Here is a 26071-nt window from a genome sequence, read left to right as displayed (position 1 = left end):
GGTTAACACCGTTTGTGCCTCTCTTCTCGCTCTGGGTCTGAGTTTAACATGTTAAATCTGTTTAGGTGAAAGAATGGGCACCATTAGTTGGGAAGACCAAACAACCCAAATCTGATGACAAGTTCTACTCTGATGATGAAGACAAAGAGGAGGAAGGATCGGACAGCAGTGGCAGTGAAGACAGCAGCAGCGGCAGCAGCAGCAGCAGCAGCAGCAGCAGCGAAGGTTTGTTTTCTCTTTGTGTTTGAGAGTCTAAGAGTTCCAGTTTCACCTCTTGGTCCTTCCATCTCTGTTTTGCATTCTGGAAGGTAATATAGGAAGGTAATATAGGTGTTCGATCAAGTTTGAGTGGTCATCTAGCGAACCGAAAGGTCCCTAAAACTGCAGTTGAAGAGCAAGAAATAGAGCGCTGTATCTATGCAAATGGAGGATAAAAGCCAAGAGGAAGGCATTTTGATTGGGCCTAAATGTTTTGATCCTTTTCAGAGATCAATAAAATGTGACAATGTTGCTCTTGTGTATATTAGATTTGTAAGGTTTCTACAGAATTCCCATCTTGGCACCTTTTCTGTGAAACCTCTGACGTATTCTGCCTGCTTCTATCATCTCCTTTGATACTGTTTTTTTTTTATTTTTTACAATAAACATGACCATGTCTGCTTCTGTAGAGATATTTTTTATGCTTTGGTTCCTACAAATTTCAACAACAAAGCCTCAGCTTCCTGTCACATTTTCAGAAGAATGACTTTAAAGGTGATACAGCTCTTAGCATTAGCAGTAACTTAGCCCAGCTCTTATAAACAGAGAGGCTGACATCAGATTAAATTAGATAAATTAGATCAACAGTGTGATTTAACTTAAAAGTATATGTAATATATTTTGAATTCATCAGGTTTATGTTACTGTGTTTGTGCATGTAAAGAGTCGGGCAGTGAGAGCGACGAGGAAAGCAGTGACGGATCAGAGAAGACGTCCAGTGATTCTGGAAAGAATTCCAGTGGATCTGAAAAGAGCTCCAGTGAGTCCGAACTGGAACAAAGAAAGAAGAAGAAGACCAAGAAGGCACCACTGAAGAAAAGCAAGCCAGCTGCTGCTGACAGGTACGCTGACGTCCCTCCTGTGTGCCGCTGCCTGAAGGCATCATTTTTCTTCTCTGTGCATGTAGTCTGACCAGATGTTGCCCACTTCTTCCCCCTTCTGTCTTCCTCGCTTAGCTAATTAGACAGGTGTGTGTTTGTGAGAAGCATCGGAGTCGGAGTCAAAACAAGTGTGACTGTGACTCTGCTGCATCAATAATCTCATCCTCAGTCTGTCAAAAACTTCAGCTATTTTTGATATCTACTGTATGCCACAGTTTAGTGGCTGCCATCATATTCCTTTCTGTTCAGTTGGAGCATTTCTTCCGTTATCCCAGCAACCTATTCATGGCAGGAAAATGAATTAATACAACTTTTCCTTAACCTTATAGCTGGCTCTTGTAGCGAATATTTGCCCAGTAGCTGGCAAAAATTTGATAAAATGGTGCGAAACAAGCTGGGAGCCATTAAACGTGAACTGGGCTTATTCCCACATTCCCGGTCTAATGCGTCTGAATAAAGTTGGTCAATATCCTCCAAATTTAAGCTGCAGCTTATATCATCCATTGTACCTTGTGATTTTGACTCGTTGGCAAGTATACATTTGGTCTGTGGCACTAATGCAAAGCTGTTTGGCAACTCAGGTTTTACTCATGCTGGACTTCCACACTGTTCTTTAAGGTCTTACATTGGTTCCTTTCATCGCCACTTGTCCAGTTTTCTCACATTTTTTAAGGACACACTACACACCATGGTGAGATGTGCCAAGTTTTCACCTAATGGCTCTTTGGGAATCACCTTGTTGGTGCGAAAACGCTATTGTCTGTCTGTCAAACTGTGTTATCTTTGGTGTGTTTCATAGATTAAACTAAAGAAATGGGAACAAATGATGTGTCTTTGTGACAGGCTGCTGGTAACAAAATAATTAAAGATACAAGAATAAGGAAATAAATGAATAAATCAACAATCTTTTATTTTTATCAAAGAGGAAAACAATTTTTGATGGCGTGCAGTAAAGGTGAATTAAGTCTTTTTGTTTTACAACAACAAAGTTCATAAGTTGGGCGAAAACCTGATTGGCTTGAAACAAAAGTGAGAAAAACAAAACTGACTGGATAAAACAATGCAGTGAGGAATTTAAAGAAAAAGCTAAATTAAAAAAATGAGAACAAATAAGGGGATCAGAATACATAAATAGTTAGAATTCATAGTTATTTACACGAATACTTGGAAAATATTCAATGTTTTATAAATGTTTTATATATTATTCTTTTGTCTTTGTTTCTACATTTATTTGATCGTTTCTGTATATATTTCCTCATTTATTTTCTTATTCTTTTATCTTTATCAAACTCATTCTTTTTCTCTTTGGCACACCTGTCGTTCTTTAACTTTAACAATCCCTTGAGTTAGTTACTGTTTTTTAATGCTTGAATGATTCATAGGTCAAACCCACACTCCTCTGAACATGGTAAAAATGACTGGACTGAAAATGAGTGGAAAAGCAGCCAATGTCTGAAGAAAAACTTTGATATACCTTCAGAAAGCCTGGAGAACTACTGCTGAATACCTCTGTAAAGTATTATAAGGAAGTCTGAGTCTTTAGAAGCAAAACATAAAGAAAATGAGAGGTAGCTAAAGACCTTGGAACCGTACAACAGGAAGTAAAGTTACCCTCATAGCCTCTTTTTGGCCGTACAGAGTCAGACCGGCCGGGCCGCTACGATATCGCTGGTGTGAGATCCATTAACAGGCTAATCAAGGAGAATTTTCCTCCAGTAGAGTAAATCACATTTACATGGCTAATGGATAATGACTTTTGATTGGTCATTTAGCAGCCTGGTGTTACCAATGAATGAGATTTGAGTCATTACTACTAAATATACTCACGCACACTCTCTTACACTCTGGCAAATTTAGTTTCTTATGCACTCTACTTCATTTGCTCGCGGACACACAGATTCACACAGAATGTACCTGATTTTTCTGTGTGACAGGCCGCCGGCTGACCCTGTTCTCTCCATTAGAGAGTATAATTAGAGCAACTCACCCCGGTGCTCAAACACACACAAACACGCGCACACACACGTACACTGAGTAATTAGAGCAGCTCACCCCAGTGCTTCCACAACAAACACAGCATAATGCCCTCATTATGGCCCAGTCATTTCAGGCAGGGCCTAATCAGGCCCACAGTGATTTATATCACTTTTTCCTGTTCGCAGCAAATGAAATCTGTAGGCCAAATTAATACTGGCTTTTCATCATCGCCCAAGTTAAAAAGCCAGTTACCGTCACAATTCCCCTCATTAATTTAACGGCTGAAAATCCCAGGCAGGCGGAGTAAACACTCATTATCGGAACAAATTGAAGAGGGACAGACCGAGTGGAGGAGAGAGGAGAAAGATGGAAAAAATCTTTTTGAGCGAATGCAGCATTGAATTAACTTCACAAACAAAAACAGATTGATGTTTGTCGTTTTGATTGGGCCGAGCTGAAGTTCGGTCTGCATGGGGGGGAAAAACAGAAAAGAGAGCACAAAGTTAACTTTTTTTTTCTTTTTGGTACTTTATTCAAAGTAGTTTTGAGTGGGAGTTGTAGGTGTTGAATGGAAATAGTGAGCAGAATAGACGGGTGGCACTATTATGTATTTATATGCATGCTGTGTTCTTTGCATTGACTTGTACGTGTATGTCTGAGGCGATTTTCCCATATGTTCCAGTGACACGGATGAAAATGGAAATGGACCTGTAGCCCAAGCTAGCAGCTCGTCAGCTGAGAGCTCCTCTGACTCAGATTCTGACTCCGAGGAGGACTCTGATTCAGACGCCCCAATGCCGCAGAAGAAGACTGAAGCAAAGGCCAAACCCAAGGTGACACCATCATTTAGCTGCATTTTGATACTGGATGACAAATTAACTGAGAATTAGAATTATTTCTGACAAATATGTTTGACTCCCAAATACACAGATGCTTCGATCACTGCTTTTGACTGTGTTCCTTCATCAGGTTTTTGTCTGATGGTGTTTCTTTTGCGTTGATCAGTCATGTGACTTACAGATTGCATTCTAAAATGGGCACACGGCAGTTTGACGTACAATATAGCGACGAAGCAGGTTTAATACATCCCGGGTGTGTTTAGGTGATCGGGCCCGACTAAAAGTAATAATGGAGATCTCAGGAAGCGTCACTAAAACATAGGTTATCGCTTTGCTAAGTCAACCCATGTGTTTTCACTCTGCATATGTGCATGTTGATGTGAAACAGGTGGGGGTGGCATCTGATGACCGATCACAATGTATAAAATGTCAGTGAAGAGACATATTATTAGATGTATGTGACACAGTTTGTTGCACTTTGTTAACTTTGATACATGCACTCATAAACAATATAAGAAAAGAGCAAAAAAAAAAAAAAACAGTTTATAATCCAGTGAAGTTTTTAACTGATAAAAATAATTGTTGTTGGATCCAGATGTTTAAAAGTCAACAGGAGCAAGCTTGATATTAATCAGCCTCTGTTTTAGGTTATGTAAGCGACACGTGTCTCATTAAGATGCTTGTCAGTCAAAGTGGAACAGCGATGGGAGCAGTTCAGGTTTCCATGGTGATACACCCTCGTAAGAAGTGAAGCGTGCCGAACCAACAATCCTGGTCAAAAGTCTTTAAAGCCAAGTTTACTGCTGTTGGATTTTTCGGTTGTTCACACTACATGAGACGCTATTCTTGTCATCCGGAGCTTTGAAGTGGGTTGACTACATGCCTGATCTGCAACCAGGGGTCACACATTACAAGATTTTTTTGCCATACTTAACCCCACGACTTGTCCTGCTGATCTCTATCAGGCAGTTTGAGTTGTCATGGAGACAAATCTGTCTCTTGTCATCAGTGTTACGCTATGATGCAACCCTTTGTCATACTTGTATGTTGTATTCGTCTCATATCCCCTCACCACGACAGTTGCGCTCTCATTGCTGGTAAGTCCGCCTCTGCTCTGTTCTTTAGGATATTTAGCATGATGGATATTTGGTTGGAATCTGGGTTTACATGAAGCGATTGCCGGTTGAATGCGGGTTTGCTTCAGATCTACGCAATATTTCTTTGACCTCCAGCATTTGTCTGCGATGTGAGAATAAGCCCAAAATCTTGTGGTTTGAATCTGGTTTCAAGGAGGACAAATCGCACAAATGCCATGACCCAATGTTTTCCAACAGATCGTAGTCAGTGGTTTTAATTTTATGGATTATCTGTGAACGTAGAACATATAAATTTGCCTGACAATGGTCATTCCTCTACAGTGTGTTCAGTATATCATGAGTATGATATGGTAAACAGGCTCTCTGCTGCTCAGCATCCTCTGAGTATTAACATCGCCTTCTTCCTGCTTTATGTGCTCTAAGCCTCAAATTCCTGATTTACATATTATTTGTCTCCATCTCACCTCCTTTATTTTTTCTCTCACAGCATCTCATTTGCTCACTTTATCAGGCCTCACAATCTTTTTCTTACCTGTTATGTTCATCTCATTAATTCCAACCCTCCCTTTGCTTTTCTGCACTATGAAATTCTCATTTCATACACTTTGTCATGTGGGCATGGCCTATGAATTATGCATCCTTCTCTCCATCACTTTCTACATGGCTCTTTCAGACCGCCCTTTAGTAACAAGGTTTCTATCTTTATTACCACCACCAAGCGTCAATCAGAGAAAATCTGATAAGATGCAGCCTCCAACTTTATGGTTTGTTTTCACTCTCCTTCGCTCCTCTGTCCTGTTTCTTTGCCGTCTGCTCAGCCTGGAGTGTGTAGAAGGGGAATTTTATGGTTCTTTACGTGATCCGAACAGAACCAGCTTGGTTAGGAGGGTATGGAGAAAGGATGATAAGAGGCGCTCGTATGTTTAAATGTGTTTTTATTGGGGCTTTTGTGGTGCAAACCCGAGGCATGTGTTGTAATTCCCACAAGATCAGCGCTTGACAAGCCTGGATCAGTCGCACGAGGTGGTGTGTGGCGGTTGTGACACGCTATCCTGCATGACTGATCCCTGATGATTCCAGACATGTTACATATAAATGCAGAGTATCTGTTTTTTGGGAGGAATGTGTCACATCTGCAGGGACTCTGTCAGGGAAATTGAAACATTTCACCCTCTGAACAGGAGACTCACACTGTTTCAGTTATTCTCTTTTATCCCCCTTCATCTTTTGAGTTATTCACCATTGAGTTGCTGTGTTTGCTTTTTAGGTGGCCCAGAAGTCCAAGAAGGAAGTCTCTTTACTGGATCTAGATGACTGTGAGTTTATCTGCCAATTCTGCTTGCATAAGACCACTCGCCAACAGCAGTAGGCTGGAAAAAAAAAGCATTTTTCATCTCCAAGATGGCAAATTCCCATTTTATAGAGCTGAATTAAGTCCAGTGGGCCATAAAAATAGCTGATACAAGAGTGAATATTGGCCTTTTTATTTGAATGTCAGCATTGCTCAGTGGTGGATATACAGTATGAATGGTTCCTGAATTTACACGAAGCCCGCTACAAGTAAAGTTTAAGAAAGCGATGGATAAATAGCAAACTGTATTCAAAATACAATACTTCACTGAAGTGATGAGAGAGAAATTTTGTTATCCATCTGTTAATTCATGGAAAAGTTAAAAATCTCAGAATCCACATCAGATCATGATTTTAAAAAAATATATATATATCTGAAACATTCTTTTTAAAAGCAGTAAAAGAGGAATTTGAATCAGACACATTCCTGCGACTGATTGAAACGGTGCGGCGACATATCGGTATTCCTCATCGCCTTTATTGCCTCATACACAGTGGAAGAAGTTGTCCTGACTGAAAATATGCGGTGGGCATCCACAAGAGAGAAATGGAAAGAGCTCTTTCTCAGGAATTGTTTTAATTGCTTTACAATGGGCTGTCACATGAGCTCCACCGTTTCTGACAAATCAATCCAGAGTTTGTTTCTGCTCAAACAGTCTTTTTTTTTTTTTTTTTTATGCTTTGGAAGCTCTCTAACTGACTGAAACATCTTGAAAGTATCTAAGTCGCAGTCATGATAAGGCCAGGTTGTATTCTCTAAATGTTAAGGATCATCTCCTCCAGCACAGGAAAACAGTAGACCACCATTTATGGAAGGAAAGGAGATAATACTGACCCACATTTAAAGAGAAGAACCGTTCTTTTCATCCAGTCACACTAACTGTGATTAACGTGAATAAATATGAGGACAGGAAGGTGAGTGTGAGCAGCCTGTCAAAGAAGGTATTTTACTTTTGGGGATTTTCATTACTCCTTTGAATTAGTCACCTTATTGATGAAGTAATGCCTAATATTTGATGTTACTACACTAAGAAGAAGAATTGAATATACCCTCTGTGGGGCATTTTGTTAAGAACACATCGGGTGAAGCACTATTTGTGGAATAACTCTTGAACAGCTGTAGTTTCTCCTGCCAACTTTCCTGAGCTCCATCAGGTTTTCTGACAAAGTCATGTAGAATTATTCCACTGCATCCCAGGCCTTTTAGGACGTATTCCTTAAAGAGACAGGAGTTAAAATGAAGCATATCAGACGGACGGTGAAGAGGTGCTGCAGCACTCTATAACATCTAGTAAAATAATGTGTTTTTTTTTAGTATTGAATCAAACAGATCTGTTCTAGTAAAAACCCCAAATAAAATTATGAACCTGCAAATAAGCATAATATGGTCTGCAACGGTGCTTTTACTGAACCTTAAGTTTTCCCTTTAGTGTTCTTTCAAAGCAATATAACGGCATTAATGCAAGATTTGTAAATTCATAATAGGCACTGCCTTGTATCCTCTAACAATAATCAGTGCCTCTGCATGAAAACAGGTTCACAAGACTGCGGCTCATTCTGTTTCACTCCATTCCAGATATTACTGTTCTTCATGAGAATCGCATGAACTGAAGCAGCTTTTATTTCATGCCTATAGCCTTTTTTTATTTTTTATTGTAACAGATTTAGTTTCACAAACACGAAGGGGAAGCAGTCAGAAAGAGAGTATTATGGTTAGTTTTCAGAGGCAACAATATCAATTGTTCTTAAGTTCAACTTAACAGTTTTTTTTTTGTTAAGTTCATTATAGCGCAGACTTCAGCAACAGCCTCCTTAAAGTCAAATTAGTCCAAATCCAGGGGAGAATGCAGGATTGATGAGGCTTTTAAAAAAAGAGCAGAAAAGTTTAGGACTTTAAAACTATGTGCTTGGGACTCCTTTTGAAGTACACCAATCTCTTTTATGCACATTCCGGGCCTGAAACTGTCCTGGAGCGCCCATTGGCTGAGATATGGCCCTTCAGAACTCAGGTTTTCTACACGGGTGCGACTCCATTTTACTTTACGGTGCCACATCACGAAATAGCAACTAAAGACACTGCTGCCATTACTAATAAAGTATTTAAGAAAAAACTGTAGCAGATGTAGCAAAGAGACTCAAGACTAAGGTTTACGAGGAAGAACAAACATCAGATCAGATTTTACTGCTTGAGAAAGCTCAGAGGAAATATAACATGAAGGACAGATGCAGAGTTTGCTTCTTTGTTGCTATCAGTAAGTTAAAACTGGTGAGCGCACTTGTTCTGTTATATATGAAGCATTATGTTGCACATGTAAAGATTTCACATTTATGCCACATTCAAATCCTTCAGAAATGTAAATCAGTCTTTTTGTGAGCATATGTATGCAACACGTATATATAAAAATCTGCAGTCTGATTTGGTGGCTTCTGGAGGTGTTTTTGGTCCACCTCTGAAGCATGACAACAAATGAACCTGCACAGCTGTGCATGTACAGGGTTCAGACAGAAGTTTGACCCCAAGTTATGGTCTCAAAAGATGTGATTTAACAAAAAGAAAATCATTACTAAAAGTCTGGGATTTTGGAAAGTCTCATGAACCTAATGGATGTGTTGAGATGATTTATCATCCTTATTATTATTATTATTATTATTATTATTATTATTATTATTATTATTGTGAATCAAGAGTTGTGTTTGTCTGCAGCTCTGAAGTAACTAAAAGTCATTTTAAGCAACTTCAAAGTCCATACTGATGATGAAAAAAGTGTAGATCTTTCCACCTCCTGCATTGATGTCAACATATCTGGACATCATTGCATGAAACTCCTCTACTCTAGCTATAATATGCTTTAAACTCTTTTCTTTCTTTTGTTTCCCCCTCTGTCTCAGTTTCTCCTGCACCCACAAATGCACCACAGGCTTCAGTCTTCTCTTCGAGCCTGCTGTCCGACCTCGAAGGCCTTTCTCTCTCCAACGTCTCCTCCGCCATGCAGGTTAGTGGACAACACGTGTGTTTCTGCATTAGAGACACGCAGGATGACATTTCCTCCATCAACGTGCGCTGAGAGTCAATCGTTCCTTTCTGTCTGACACTGACGATACAGCACAGCATCGTATGAGATGGCGAAATGAGCCTGTCTCCCTTGTGGATCATTTCTGCTCCAGACACCAACTATTGACCTTTTCTGCCTTGTTATATTTATAGCCAGTGAGGATGGCACAGCAGCTCTCCCTGTTTCCTGTATCTCTTATAGTCTGTCTTTCTCACCCCCTGTGCTGTCTTTTGCTCTTCCACACCCTTGAACTCGATTTCTGCGTCTCATCTAAAAGTCCACCCGCTCTGTTTCTCTCCTCCTCTCTGCTACCTTTCATCTCTCTCTGTCAGATGTTCCGTCCCTCGTGTCTCCATGTTGTGTATATCTGATGGTTGACCTTTCCTCGTGTGACGGCTCCTTTCTCTCCTCAGTTTGCGAGCACCTCTTCACGTCTGTGTGTTTTGTATCTCGTCTTCCCCCGGGAGGAGATGTCCACACTGCTGCTGTGTCTATTTTGTGTGACAAAGTCAGATGTCGAGTGACTGCGCTGTTTAAAGGTTTTAAATCAGATTATATAGGATTTAAAAAAGACCCAGAAGTGAAATATTCATATCGGGAAGCTTTGATTTCAGTTTATTCAACTTTCTCACAGACATTTGATGTGATTTTATTTTAGGATTTATTGTATTTTGGTAATTCTTTTTTTTTTTTGTTAAGTTTTGTTAATCTTTAATCTGTGGATAATTTATTTAATAATCATTTAAACCTAAATGACAAAAATCTCAGATAATGTATTCTAGTTTAATTAAAATAACTGATTTATGAACAGTTAATCATAATTTTATCCTCTTTCAGCAGTGAATACTTCATACATGCTTATCATTACTATTTGTAAGGATATTCAGCCCTGACTGATTATTGTCTAATAAATTCCTAAACATCTCATTCTAACTTGACCGAAGATGTCATAAACAAATGATATTGATGAAATAGATTAACCCATTATGGATTTAACTGTTCTGACCTTTATTTTTCACACACACGACAAAACAATCAGTTTATGTACCCACAGAAATTTGGCTTTACAAATCTCATTGCAAAATGATGCCAACTTTACATAACAGCAGGTTATGTAAAAAAGCACCCAGGCATGATCTTTATGTAAAATAAACAATTGTTAAACTCTTTTAAAGCCCTCTACCCTTTTTATTTAGTAAGTTACCTTATTTTCCGCACCATACGGTGCACCTAAATACCTTAAATTTTCACAGAAATCAGCCGTGCGCCATATAGTCCGGTGCGCCTTATGTGTGCACTAGATTCCAAAATCTATCATGGATACCGCCATTTTGAACTTACCGCGGGGAGCGCCGAGCATTCATCGGGGCATTAAGCCCCCTCCGCATCACTCACCGCTCTCCCTTCGCGCCGCTCACCACCACGTTCACTTTTGCCGCGCCTCTTCGCTCTGTACATTGGAAATGAACGGCAACTGGCCACTTCCGTCGCTCGCTTTGTGTTCGGTGTGAATCCAGGGTGAGGCGGATCCCAGCCATTCATTCTGAATGGGGCGAAGATTGTATGGAGCTCGTACTTAGCGATTTAATCGTGTCATCATTAATGCTTTTGCCCATGTCCCAGTGAGTGCCTGTTCTTCAGTCTGAGATGGGTGATGCAGACCTATGTGCAGTTTATAAGTTTATAATTGTAAAAACGACCGACCATGTTGTTCTTGACCGTCGGACCAGTTCGCGCCGACACAAAGACATAATACATACACTACGTGTGCTGGCAGCGATAAACCAATCAGAGAACATTAGGTAATACATACGCCTTATAATCAGGTGAGCCTTATAGTGCGGAAAATATGGTACATAAGATGAGGCAAAGGAAACCATTTATTTAATTTGATATATATATATATATATATATATATATATATATATAATAGGAGGCGTAACTGTTTTTATCCCTCATAAATTGCTTGTTTTGTTAGTCATCTGCTGACTGTGCTTTAATAACTACGTTTACACCTGGCAAAAACATGAGTTCTTGGGGACAGTGGACAGCTGTATGCACAGACTTAGACACATTCAGGACACATTTGAAACATTTCTGCCAGCAGCACACAGAACTTCAACGGCCTGGGACTTTTTTCAAGGAGCTAAAAGATAATTTCAGCCCTGAGTCTTTAACATTTCCACTGTGGTTTAATGTACTGGGTAAATGAGGCGAAATTAAGTAAGTCTGTTAGAATGTGAAATGTCTCATTGTCGAACTGCCTTGATGCCTGCTGTCTACAAAGACCGTCCCCAATAACATAATCGCTGTTAGACAATAAAAAATGAGCTTTTCAGTGCTCTGATTTACAGTTTTGTAACAGCCTAATTCATTCTGGTATCAACTATTCCTCTGTGTTACGTAAAAGTTGATTTTATTTGCTGTGGTTAAAATGAAATATGAGCTGAGTGAGACGGACAGGCTCAGAAATGAAATACTTCAAATAATCAACTAATCAGAATTGTTCAGTGCTGCAAGCCCCACCAAGTACAGATTCAGGGAATCTCAAAAGTACAACCTCCCTCCCAGGGCTGTTTTTGGGGATAAATCTCCTCCCCAAACCCTGTTCAACCCTAATTTTTCTTCTCGCATGTGCTACATAATTTGAGCTAACTTGAAATGTTTTTACGAATTCTGCAATAAATGTAACTCAGTAACTTGACTGGATAATGAGGCATATTTTGGTCACTGAGTGTATTTTACAGAGATTACAGAGTTTATTTGCCTCCACAGCAGAAAATCGAGATCCAATCGAAAGTGGTCGATCACTTTTGATCTGATTACCCAGGAGACACGTTGATCCAAAGTCTGAACAGGATCTAAGATCAGTTGTGGTGTGGACAGGTATGAAAGGGCCATTTCCCAGTTGTTAAATGTGTAAGTTTAATGCATCCTTGCATGTTAAAAATAACTGGGTTCAACTAGCCTAATTATCTCAGAAACCGTGTCCACCGCAGCGGGATGCAGGACAACGTCATCTCCTCATGTTGTTGTAGCTCACCGGCTCGTCCCCTGGAGGAACGTGACTCCCGTCCTTGAGTACATTGTAGTGCTCGGAGCACCGAGGCTCAACACGCTGCTACTGGTGATGGGAACTGGCCTGTTTAAGCATTTCTACCACAGTTTTAAACATGCTGCTTTGCTTATGAAAACACTATTAAACTTGTGAAAATCTAGGAGAAACCAGGGAAGAGCTGCTCTGCTCATTAGGGGTTGCACAGACTGGTTCTTATATTCAGAGAGTTTAAAGAAGAAGGAATTAGAAAGATCGCCCTTACTTGTAGGACAAATGTCCTTGTTTATATGACAAATATGAAGCTACAACTTTTTAGGGTGACTGCAGATATAAAAGAGAGGATATTCTTGTAATCCTCGTAGCACGTAGCCTGCATGTTTGAGAGTGTGTGCCCACGCCAAGCCCTCTGACCGGCCTCCACAGTGTCCCAGCTCTGCTGTTATACTAAGCGTTGTGGTGGGTTGAGTTGAGTTGAGTTGAGTCTGCCCGTCAGCCCTCCCCGCCTGTCAGTCAGTGTGATTGACAGTTCGTCTCAGGCCAGCATTTATGCAGCACAAGTCCTGTTAACCAATCTCTCCTCCTCAGGTGAAGGCCAGGGAGTAATAGAGAATAGAAATGCAGATTAGAACGGGGAAGTTTTTGCACATCAACATCTGATTTAAAGTCAATTCTATGCATAAATACATGATGGGCTATGGGATTCACAGACAAGGGTAAATAACTTCACCTTTATTCACACACACCCCTCCTCATGCAGCACACAACAGCTCACACACACACACACACACACACACACACACACACACACACACACAGACACACACACACACACACACACACACACACACACACACACACACACACACACACACACACACACACACACACACTGGCCTCGGTGTCATTTCTATTTCTCAGCAATCTGCCCACAGAGGCAGCGAGTCTGTCTCAGCTGAGCGCCCGGGCCTTTTTAGAGAATTACTGCATGGTTATCAAAGGCATTTAGATTAACCCTGGTCACTGTCTTTGACCCACCTCCTCTTCTGTCTCCTCCTCTCCTCAGTTTCTGCATGCTGCCGCTCTCTCTAATAACATTTTGACATTAGGATCCCTCACAAACGCCTCTTAAATCCCCCTCCCTCCGCAGCCCAAACCTCTTCCGACCGCTGTCCGTGTGCGCACGGGGTGGCTCAGGCTGATAACTTTTCATTCATAATTAGCAGTCAGCGAATGGGGCTGCGTTGGGGGGAAATTGAACTGTCAGCGGCGGGGCGCAGGGTGTTTGACCCCATCACGCCCAGAGGGGGCCATCATAATTTGTTCATTTGGTGTCCATCAGGCGGGCGCCAGCTCATCCCCTCCTCCTCCCTCATCTCCCTCCTCACCCCTCTGACCTCCCCCGTAGTGGGCACTCTGGGTTCACGTCTAATTATGAATCAGCAGAAAGACCTCAAGCGCCACGAATATAGCAGCTCCTGCCCTCCAAACCTCCTGCTGCCACTCAAACTGCAGAGATTGCTTCTTAAATAGGAATAAATGCCCACAAGGAAATGGCCAGTCAGTGCAGGGGCCTGGGCAGCCAGCTGGTAGTTTGGGAAATGCTTTTGTTTTAATGCAACTGTTGGAGCAGTTCTTTGCTTTTTAATTGGTTTTTGTAATGATGTAAGCAGTCATTACTAAAACTAAAGGCAAATGTTTGTCTCCACTCCATTAAGACACTGACGTTGTCTTTTTTTTTTTTGACATGTTGATGAAATGATGTGACACTTACTGTAAACTTGTCTCAACAAACATTTTGGAAGTTAACTCTTTCTCTCTGAAATGTACCAACATAATTATGAGGTTGCATTTGCCATCATAATAAGGTTTCTGCGTTTGTGTACAGGTATGTTTTTATGCTATATACGAGCAAATCAACCTCCACCATCCCCTACCAACCGACAAACGCACCCCATTCAGCTCAAAACCAATTTAGGATAGACTGCACACAAACACTCAAAGTCAAGCAACAGCAAAGGAAAAAAGTTGCTAAATAAGTCAAGGAGCAACAGTTTTTACTTTAAAGTGTTTCAAGAAGAACAATATCTGTTGAGAATAGGTGTATAAGATGAATTCTCCCACAGAGGAGTGGAGTTGTCTAGTTCCAGACAGGGTTTGATGTATCCTGGAATAACTTGAAAGAGCCTGAATGTGAGATTCTGAGCTTTTCAAGCTTTAGATTATAAGAAACATCCTTTCTACTCAGAGGACTTGTGTCGGAGGGCAGATAAACTATCAGCTGAGCGAGATCAGTCTCTGGGTTAGCAGGGTTGTGAAGCCTAAGGGCTTCCTCATTACAACAGAGAATTTATAGCCAGCAAGGATGCCAAAAATGGCTGACAGATTTGGAGGGATTGCATGGCTAGAGGCTTTGCTTTGCTGTGTCGAAATCACACTTTCAAAAAGTTGCCAAGTTACATGCAATTACAATTACAGTTACATGCAGTTGAGTCAAGCCACGGCAACAGCTGGACTGGGCCATTGAATGGGATCACCATCCCTGTTGCCTTTTAAGTTACTTTAGTAATCTTTTGTGTGGTTCCTTTCTTACCATTAAAGTAAGGTAAGATATCAAGTAAAAGCTGGATACTGTTTTACAAATAAAAACCAGTTTTATTGTCCAAATATAAACTTTTCTTTTTTGCTTTCTTTAGAAAAACAGGACCTTTTAATAAGTTTATTAACATGTTTTCCTAAAATGTAGAGTCTGGGATTAGACCTATAAAGCAAATTATCAAACAAAAACTGTCCTTTTCCATATTCTGTTTAAGAAAAGAGGAAAAAAATGTTTCAACAAGCAGTTTATTAATCAAATGATGGTTATTTTGTCATTTAAAAATACCACAACTTCATTGGTTTGAACCTGAATTCAACCTGAATTCAGTTTTCAGTGATACTCATTTAGATTTATGTGGGGGAAAAAAAGAAAAATTAGACAGTGATTAGTGATTAATTAACATTAATGTCTAATATTGGATATTAATCCTAAAATCTACCCATTCTGTTAATCTTTTTAGTCTATAAATAATAATTAGATGGCACGTTAGTTCAATTGATGTCATACTAATGAAAGAAGGTGTTGGCAGTCTGTTCACAACTCCTGTAAAACTGGATGAAGGACACCACTGCCTCAGAATAACACTCCCCTATCATTGCTAATGTTCTTTAATGGAAAATTTCAAAATTAATCATTTTAGGATAACTAATTCACTGACAAATTGGCATAAATTAACTAACCTCTGTCTGTCTGCGCTGGAGAGGCTCCTAGTTGTATTAAAATAGTTTTATATGGCTGTAGTAACATTTATTTAATTCAATCTACACTCAAGGTCTTTGTGACGCCCCTCAATTAATTGTCATCTTCTGACTGAAGGGAACAATTAGGCCCTAAAGTCAAACACATGTCCCTTACCTTAATCTTTCAAACTCTTGTCGAGCATAATGAAATCCTGTCGTTGGTATATGAGGCAGACAATGCCTGAAAAACAGAAATGGATTTTCAATATATGCCCCTGAATCTCTGCGCACCTCACAGCTCTTCCTTTTAAATTGGCCTTCTTATGCGCACAGCTGCCTGGCTCCTGTTAGCCCTTTTGAATATGTCAGCGGGATTTTCAGGTCATTTGCCAAAGAGGATGCTGGGAACGCCGCGTCCGTGCTCTGAAGGTGACTGGTGTCTGTGTCATCCATCACGGGAGCTTCCTTTAAGTTGATGCATAATAGAGCCTCTCAATCAACTTTCTCGCTTATTGTCACCTCCCTCCTTCCTGTCCATGGTGGAGACTGTGAGCTAGACCCCCACCCCCCCAAAAAAAAGGCAGCCTGACAGAGAAGTCAAGGTTACATCCCTCCTCTTCTCTTATTTACACTTGAGGTGTTATGGGATTGCTCAGGACAGCAGTGGATGGAAGGGTGAAGGGGTTTGTGTGGGCACTCGTGTCGGGCTTTAACGGTCCACTGTGTCAAATTGGTGATAATAAGCAGTTTGAAGCGCCGTCCTGTCGCTGCCGCCGGCGCGGGGCGACAGACAGGACCTTGAAGCAGGATGTCTCTGTCAGGGAGGTAAATCTCTGTTGTGATGGGGTGGCAAACATTACGGCAAGCTTTATCGACACCGACTGCTCTGACACATCCAAAAGTGGCCCAATAAATTTGCAGGCTGGCGGTGGCGTGACGGGCACTTGTGAGGGCGCAGCGGCGCTACAGCACAGCAACAACTGTTGGGTTGACCTCTTTTATAGGCACTTGGACAATGCTTGTTTTGTTAAATGGAGGTGTAGAGAGTGTTTATTCTAATATTAGGTCCTTTACTTATTATTTTGATACTAGCGTTGATGAGATTCTTGAACTGTTGCCAGTCTGTTTTTGTAGTTTTTCTTGAAAATAAGCGACAGATTCAGCACTCTACTTATCGCTGGAGTTATAATTGTGCATTTGTCTTAGTCTGCCTTTAGTGATGACCAAAATTAAAAGGGTGTTTTTTTTGTTTTTTGTTTTTTTTTTCACTTAATTTTCACTTATATTTGCATGGATGTTGCTTTTTCATTTTGCACGTGTCGCCTTAGTTTCTCTATTTGCAAACCTATGTCTTTATGAGATATAATGTATGTGGTGCACTAATTAGCCACAACATTAAAAAGTAAAGTAAAACCCGAGATCGAGCCATTCAGGTCGCTACCTGCCAACTATAGCACGACACAACACTGTATGAATATAAGAAGCTTGTTTACGATAGAAGCACTTGGGGCTCCACTAACCAGAACTTCAGCAAGAGAAGGAGAAAAAAACACAAGAGACTGACCTTTTGACATAAAAGAATGAAAGAATTAAAAAAAAACACACTAAGAGAAATAAATAAATAGATGCCCCTTGTAACTAAGATAAAAGCAAGAACAGTAGTACTAAAAATAAAGCTACAGCAGTCGGTGTGTAAATCTCTCTACATCTCATTGAGCTCAGTGATAGTAGCAGGAACAAAGCTATTTTTGTACTGCTTTGTTCTGCACCTCAGGACTGAAAACCTCCCATCAGGAGGGAAGAAACCGGAACTAACTGCACAAATGGTTTGGGTTATTATTTCTGTAAAGCAGACAGTTGTACCTGCCTGGTTTACAGGGATCCTGGATACGGCTGTGCTTTGCCAATCAGCCGTTTGGATCATTTAACTTTTGGGTTGATGAAATGTTTTTCCTCCAGTCGCCAAAGAAAAGGATAAAACTGAAGAAATAAAAGCAAGATGAAATGGTCCAAGTGTAAAAGTGCATATTCATATAAAGACATTCATAAACCACACAGACACGGATGACTCTTTTTGCCAAAACACCCCAACAATTGGCTGCAAAGTTTGTTTTATCATTATTGAGGAGGTATTTATAAGATTGCTCTCTAGTCTTTAACATGAGAAAATGTTTTTTTTTGTTTGTTTTTTTTTTTGGATTGATGAGATTTTTTTTGGATTGATACTTAATTAAAACGAATCATACAAGGAGAGAAGCCGTTTAGGAGGTTGGTCTGCCTGATGAGGTGTCATTTTTGGGAAAGATGTTCAAGGAGTTCGATTTAGTTTAGTTTTTTTTGTTCGATTGTCAAGCTTGTAGTTTGTTTACCTGTTTGCTTCTCCTCAGTTTCCTCTAGTGTACTATGGAGCTTTTTGTTGGAGTGTAAGGTCCGTTGGTCCGATCCAGTCGTCTCCTACCACAAAAACATTCTATAGTTTTCTTTTGTTGCTTGTTTATACGGTTTGCAAAATGACTTTGTCCAGTCTAGTTTGGCACACCTAAAATCGAGAATTAGCAGTTGCCTCACAATCTACTTTGTCTACCAGTCAGCTGCCAATCAGAAGAGCTCTTGCTGTCGGAGGGCGGGGCTTAAAGAGACGTCGTTAAAATGAGTATTATACACAGGAGGTGCTGCAGAAGTGTAAATTATGAGGAATGTTTGTGCTTTTTCTTTAACATCAACCCTCTAGCAAACCCTGAAATAAAACTCTTATATAACTCTAAATAACTGACCACGATCGGGCTCTTTAAATCTTAATTGATCTGGTTTCCAGTGATGCATAGCAGCCGATAGTTTGGGTCTTTGGTGGAAAATGCAGAATGTTTTAAAGCTTCCGAATAACTGGACCTAAAATAGATTGAAAACAAAATGTGGTGGAAGGAGACTTGAATTCAGGCTTTTGGGGCACATTTTTGCTACTTGTTAGCCTCAGGGGGGATGAAATAGTTATTCTACCATTTTTGTGGGTTATTACTAGAGTTATTTCCCTCTTAATGTTTCTACTAATGAACAGTAATAAGGTTTTATTTCTGATCCTCATCTAATGAACACTTATGTAGTTCTGACTGTTCATCCGCTGAAGTCGGAACACATCCAGCTTCAGTAGAACAATGGCTGCCTTTTCCCACCGTTTATTCATATCATTTTCTTTGTCATATTTTATTACCTTAATTAGTTCTCATTCCCTGCTTAATCATTAAGGCCAGTTAAAGGATCTGTTTTTTTAAGGGCTGTTTGTTAATGTTCTTCAAATGCTCCATGATGTTTGTTTTTTTTTCCTTTTGCCATTCTTTTTTTTTTTTTCATCATTACTCTTGTGACTATTTAAGAGTTGGATTGTTATTTTTGTTCCATTACTTTCAGGTGGTAAACAGACATTTTCAGTGTCTGAACTCACCACACAGTGCGTTCAGGTGCTAATGATTTTAAAGAAGGTGGAAAAGAAAAAAGAAACGCTAAATTTATCCTTATTCGTTTCATTATCCTCTTTCTTTTTATCTATTAATGCTGTCACTCGAATGAGGAGGATCTTTGACTTTTATTGAAGGCTAAAGAAACTCCTTCAAGTTGTCAAACTTTTGTGATGATTTTTTATCACTTTGTATTGCACAAAGACAACAGAGGTGTGTCTGCTGCATCTGCACATTATGTGACAGTTTCCACATTTGACAACACGCTGCTTATGCTGTATTGTGTTGCGATTTGTGTGGGCTGAGCCATCTTGTCTCACTAATGAGAGCTGACAGTTGCCAGCATCAAGAGAAAATCTCCGCACCACCAAGTGTGAAAGGTGTTCATCTGTGTATCAAGATGTTAATTTTTCGGATAAAAAATAGAACACCGCCTCCACCTTCTTTCTTTTCAGCATGTCTCAAAGGTAATCTAATTTCCTGCCTCTGAAAAGCTAAAAGCCCCTTTAAACAGTCGGCGAGAGGCAGGTTCGGCCCGCGCAGGCACTTGTGTTTCTATTCATTAGAGGTTGTTTTCATTCCGCCTGCTTCGCCTGCACATCCAGCCCATTTCCATCTAACTGGGCTGATTGAGGATGTTTCTAAATGCACTTCTCTTTACCCTACAGAGTTAATGAAGGGAGGGCTGGGGTGGGTCCCACATCTTTTAAAAAGTGGTACATTCTAGCTGCTGATTGGACGAGCTAAATTGCATGAATATGGGTGATGTGAAGACCAGAGATTCTTGTATTAATCTGGCCTCTTGTGTGGATGCATTTGCTCTATATGTGCTGTATTGTATTGATGTGGAAAGCTTTATGCCTTTTCTGAATGTGCTGTTGTAATTCGTACCTTCCTGTGCTCGTAGGCTGCTTATTTTAGACCTCAAGAACACGATTGTCATGAAAAAGAAATGTGATTTTAATGTTAGCATTGAGCTACACCACAAAAGTCACACTTTTCAGTGGATTATGTCTGTGTTTCATGTCCTTCCAGGTCAACACTTCATCTTTTGGCCCCGTGACAACCTATGAGCTGCTTCACCATATGACAGGAAAAGGACTGTCAGCCAAGTACCATTTCCCCAGGCAGCCATGTTTGTACCAGCCCAGTATGGTTGCAGTGCAGGTCATCCTGACAAACAGCTCTGACCACGACCTGGAGGAGATCCATATAGGAGAGCGAAGCCCAGCAAGCCTCAACATCCACTGCTTTAACACTATTGGTGAGTCCTCACATGTACAGTACTTCTGAGTCATCAGTTGGAAATGTGTGCTGGATACTGTGTTAAAATCTTGTTAAAAAGGCAAATCTAGTAAATAATAATAAAGTAATCATAATAAACTGATAATATGTAACAAAATAATAACAGTAATAAAGCTCAACATTGTTTAATTAAATTTTCTTAATTAGTGTGTTAGTTTAAGCATTTTTTTAAAAAAGGCAGCTTGTTTTGGTGTAATTTTGCTTTTGGGAGGGCTTGATCTGCAAGGCTTAAGACAAACCACTTTCCATGAATAAAAGTGTAAAAGAGAAAAATGGAAACTTTAGGAGAGAAAAGATGATGATGAACACAGCTACTTAACCTGTTAAAGCCGGAGTTCTCATGTGTTGCGTAAGGGTTCAAGTGGTTTAACCCCTTTGCATTCAGCTAATATACCAATCCATGCCATATACTCGAGGTATACAGAGAGCTGTTTTAATCTATATGGAGTAAAATTGATTTTGGTTTCTTCTGAAAGCAAAGTTACAGATGTTTGAACGCACCAGAAAAACCTGTTTTTCTTTGTAAATGGGCACCTATAGATGACTGTAGCCGTACCCCGTTAGCTAGAAAACATAATCAGTCCGCAGCCTCACAGTTCTGGTCAAAATATGAGAACTAAAGTACAAAAAATTTGATGTTTTCTACAGGTTTTTCTCCAGATTTGTCCAGGAGTTCTTGTACAGGCTCATGTGACGTGTCAATCAAAAGTTAAAGATGCTGGTTTTATTGTAAAATCACCACATCAACTTGTGAAAGTTGAGACACAGCTGCTGGCTACAAGATGATCTGTTTGAATATACTGAAGAAACAACGTTTTCTTCCGCAATGACAAATAATATCTCAATATTTTCTCTGAAAATATCAAATATCAAAATATCTTTTTCGGTTAGTTTCTTCCATTTTGTGATTTTTTTAAAAAAAAAAAAAAAAATTTTTTTAATTTTTTGATTTGTTTTTTTATATTGTTATTTTTTATTTAAAGAATTTCCTTTAATTGGTGTTAATTGTACTCATCGTTGTCTCGTGTTGTAACATCCATCAATCAAACTGCAACAATCTCAGGTTTCAGAGGACTTGTCCAACCCACTTATACACAGCAGGAATTTGCCAAGAAAACAGCTGATGGCTTCAGTCTTTTAACAGCTTCCGACATTTTCTTTTTGTCTGGCGTGATCGAATTCAACATACAGCGACGGAATATCCACATAGTGACAAAATGCAGAAAGATGAACACCAACATTTTTCTTTTAGGGATTCTTATTTGAAAGAATATGTTTAATTAATTCTGTAAAGCTGGAAATAATGCACCCAGCTCACTCTCAGTGGGATTTCTTTCCTTTTTTATGCGATTGTTTTCATTCTGGAGCCTCTTTACAGGTCAGCTCCTGACAGATTAAACCACCTAACACCTGCACATCTGGAAATATACTGAGAGCAATATAAATGTTTAAGATTTGGCAATGCTTTACTCTCTCAGCTGCAAAAATCCCAACAAAAAGTGTGCAACTGAAAGTTTTTTTCTATTCCAAGTACACATCTGTTCACATTGGCTAAAGGGATGTATATTCCACATTTCCAAATAGTCCTCTTTATCAGCTGCTTGTTCTTTAACCCGCAAAAATGAAATATTTCACAGTCCATGTAAAAGTGGCTCTAACTTGACAGATAATTCCCCCGTGGATACCGTATTCTTTTCACATATATTCACTTTTAATCTGGAAAACTCATTTAAAGAATTTGAAGTGAGGGAACCTTTTAAAGATTGTATAGATCTCTAAAAGTTAGGGAATGACTTTGTAGTTTTCGTTAAATTCATCAAAGTGAAATTTCTATAGTTTGATTCTGATTTAGTGTCATACTATTCAAATCTTTTTCCCTTTGTGTTTGAGGTCACCTTTGTTGTCTCTGCGGTGGCTTTTTGAGATTCTTCTATCGTTTGCCAGCAGAGATATTAACCTCTAAGCCTGTTTGCTATCAGTTCAGCAAATAGCCCTGTCCCATTTCCACAACCTGAAAACAGCCAATATTACTTCTTCTAATCCCTGTTCTCTGTTATCGATCAGGACAAACACTCATATTTCTCCACACTGTGTGTGAGTCTACACTCAGTGTGTGAAGACTCAGAGAACAGATCTCCCTCTGAATTTAATTTTCATGTGTGCATGAACACACGGACAGAAGTGGTGTGCGATGGAGCATGTTAAAACTGTCAATTGCAGCGGATTGATTGGGCATTGAAGGAACTCAAGCAGCCAAACAGTGGGTAATTTGGATCGATTGAGCCTGGCCGCTGTGAGCAGGCGGCTGGATTTAGTTTGGATAAGTTGCTGGGGATGAATGCAGACAAAGCTTTATGTAGTGCCGTTTTGTGTTTGTTAGGTGAAGGATAATGCATGACAGGGTTTGTATTTAGTCAGAAATATTGCTCTTTGACCACAACAGTACATTACTTTCTGCTGCTTCTGCTCAGTCTAGTATGAACAGAGGTTAACCTCTAATGTAACGGGTAGAAATTAAGTAGTATTTGTAATTTGCTTACTGTTTGTCCACATGTCCTAAAGCAGCAGCTTATTTGCTAACTAATTAGTGACAATGACTTGAATCTAACCGCTAACAACTAGCAATGTATGCAAAAGGCACTAATGATGCCTTTGGAATGACTCTGTAACTGGTGCCTTGTTTTACCCAGAGAGTCACATTAGAAAGTGAGACATTTAATGTTAGCTCCTTTTAGCATTGGTTTTGGGATTTTAAGTTAAGCAACAGAATCGTGTTGAAAGCGGAGACATTAAGGAAACATGAGGTGCCTGAAACTGCAGTTGCTCAAAATGCTAATCCTCTGTGACCTTCGTGTTGAGGTGCAACTATAAGGCATTTTAAACCTTAATTTAACAACAAACAGCTTCTTATGTGATCCGACTTGAAATTGTTCTGTTTTATCAGAGATTTATTAGCTGCTTTGAAAGGCTGAACTTAAGGTTTCAGTTTTGGTTTGTGTGGCCACTGTTAAGGTTGTATATTACCTCTTTAAAATACTTGATGGCACAAATAGACACATGTACAGTCTGGTACCACCTACAGCTAATTTCCCCAATTATGACAACCCCCAAGAGGTGAATTATAATGTACCGAAACACCGACTAATATCCTCATACATGTGGCTTTTCAGGGTGATGGGAAAGTTTTAAATTCAGTCTCATGTCAAATGACTGCTATGGGTGCGTGTATTTGTTGGCTCTGGTGCTGATCAGCATTGATGTGGAAAAAAAATCAAATGGGTGCACATGCCGTAAGAGTTAGGGTCAGAGGGGGCAGAGCTCACTTTTTCTTTCCAGAAATACGATTACCAGCTCAAACATTTCACACGATGGCTTTAAAACTGACAAACAAGAATCTTGCCCCACACATATTTGTCTCCTGGGAGGTAGGAGGGGTTACCTGTTACTGTTCTGAATACAGTGCAGCCCTCAGAGCACAGAGAATAAGCACACTACTACTGGTAATGGAAAATAATTTAATTTAAACTACATGTAGTTTAAATTACACCTATGCATAGTTAAGATTGGGGCAGGTCTCAGTCACAGGTAAATGCCACGGCTACGATCCAGTAATTTCTACTGGGCATCAGTTAGATTCTTTTTGATATTTTGAAAGTGAAATGACAAACTGAGGGATTTTAAACAATCATTCGCAAACAAATGACATCTCATGTCCATAACATATATATATATATATTTAGTTTAACATATATATATATATATTTAGTTTAATTAATATATATATATATATATATATATATATATATATACATATATTAAACTAACTATTTAGATGTGTTCTTAAAAACTTTATGAAGGGCCATTGTGATGCAGAGATGTACACAACTTCAGTTAAATGTGTGAATAATTTTTTGTAGAATATGTATTTGCTCCTTCTCTGCATTTTATCTAATGTGCCACATAATAATACTAACTAACTACTTGCAATATGACCCTTTATTTGAGATAAATTGTATTATAACAAAAGGATATATTTGACTTTACATCCCCTGTTTATAAGCAACTTCAGATGGAAGTTTTTTTTTTTTTTTAAATGTATGATTCATGTGAACACAGAGAGGAAATAAAGATAAACCCAGAGACGGATAACCTGTTAGAAGCAGTGAAGGCTGGATTGGAAGTGAGTCCATGATGGCTTTGTTTTCAAAGGGTATCCTCTGGAGACCTTCCTCTTCTGTTCTATCTGTGGAAAGGTTATACAGTAAAATAGATCTGCTCCGTGGAGAGAGAAACACATGCTGACCAGGGATGCGTGGAGGATGTTTCTGTCCGTCTCCGTTCTCATTGTACACCTCACCCTCTTCCTCCCCCAACATTCAGCTGTCTTCAACATTTTTGGCTTTGCTTAACTGTCTTGTAGCTGGCATTTGATCCGCTCTGTCTATCTCCTTCAGCCCATGTCTCTTGATGCTGATGCAGTCTTTGACAGGCCTGTTGTTTTGGGGATGTGCTAGTCCTTCATGTGTTTTTTTTCCCCCCACCGTGGCTTGAGTTGTGTGGAATGAGATTGAAGGATAGATTTCTCACACACGGTGGCCTTGCTTTGTGATGTAGAAAACACAAGAGGTGGAGATGCTTGTCGGTTCCACTCTGCTGCGGCGCCCTCTCCTCCTCCACTCATCCACCACCTCCACTGTGCCTTTGCTTCATCCTTCCCCACCCCACACACTGAGCCCTTGTCACTCACTCTTTCCTTTCTTCTCTCATCTTTCCTCCCCTCTTTTCCATTCTCAGAGTGGTTGGAGCCGGGGGCGTCGGTGACGGTGTCCATGGGTATTGATTTCAGCGACTCGACACAAGCAGCCAACTTCCACTTGTGGTAAGACAACTTGACACCTACTCATATGATTTTTCTCTCAAACCTCCAGCTGTACGTCTTTTTCAATCCCTTTTACCTCTGCTGTTCATTGTCACATCTCCCTCTTTCCTTTTGCCTCTTTCATCTGTTTCTTTGTTAATTCTCCTTTTCCTACCCGCTCTGTGCCAGCACTCCCAGGTGAGACATCAGCTGCAATTGATCCCAGTTCACTGGGATAACAATTATTCCTCCTCCTAATCAGCCCCGGCCCAAATCAGCCCGCTGAATGCCATTGGCACCGCTGCTCAGCCGATCGATAACCTTATCAGAAAATCTGTTTGAGATGGGGGAATCAATCCGGCCCAAAATGCCATTCACAGAGCGTGGTTTGCAAAGCAATCAGAGGAGAAACATTTCATACACAAACGTAGCAGATACACACTCACCGCACACAAAACACACAATTCCTGACTTGTTTTTGGTTCCTTCGCTGAGATTTAGATGAACTTAAATTACAAGAGTGGAGAGCTGTGAGATTTTTTTTATTTTTTTTCCTTATAAGGAGTGGGTTAGGGTTCACTGCTTCACTTTGGAATGACTGCTTCACTTTTCATACATGAGATTTGTAACAACTGTGGCTTCATCAGTCTGTTAACACATATCTGCC

At 39.9% G+C, this 26071-nt stretch overlaps 1 protein-coding gene across 2 annotated transcripts in view; it reads left to right on the top strand.

Moving 5' to 3' along the window:
- ap3b1a (adaptor related protein complex 3 subunit beta 1a) overlaps positions 1–26071 on the top strand; it is a 67605-nt gene that overhangs the window by 32907 nt on the left and 8627 nt on the right. For both annotated transcript variants that reach the window (XM_072372489.1, XM_072372488.1), the window contains exons 18-24: positions 66–225; positions 923–1100; positions 3799–3949; positions 6320–6368; positions 9292–9395; positions 20277–20505; positions 25341–25425. In XM_072372489.1, the coding sequence (XP_072228590.1) occupies positions 66–225; positions 923–1100; positions 3799–3949; positions 6320–6368; positions 9292–9395; positions 20277–20505; positions 25341–25425 (956 nt within the window). The remainder of the gene's footprint in view (positions 1–65; positions 226–922; positions 1101–3798; positions 3950–6319; positions 6369–9291; positions 9396–20276; positions 20506–25340; positions 25426–26071) is intronic.

The sequence above is a fragment of the Leuresthes tenuis genome, unplaced genomic scaffold, assembly GCF_036924035.1.
Source record: "Leuresthes tenuis unplaced genomic scaffold, fLeuTen1.0.hap1 SCAF_19, whole genome shotgun sequence".
Taxonomy (NCBI): Eukaryota; Metazoa; Chordata; class Actinopteri; order Atheriniformes; family Atherinopsidae; genus Leuresthes; species Leuresthes tenuis.
The sequence above is the reverse complement of the archived record's forward strand: the minus strand, read 5'-3'. Positions and strand labels throughout refer to the sequence as shown.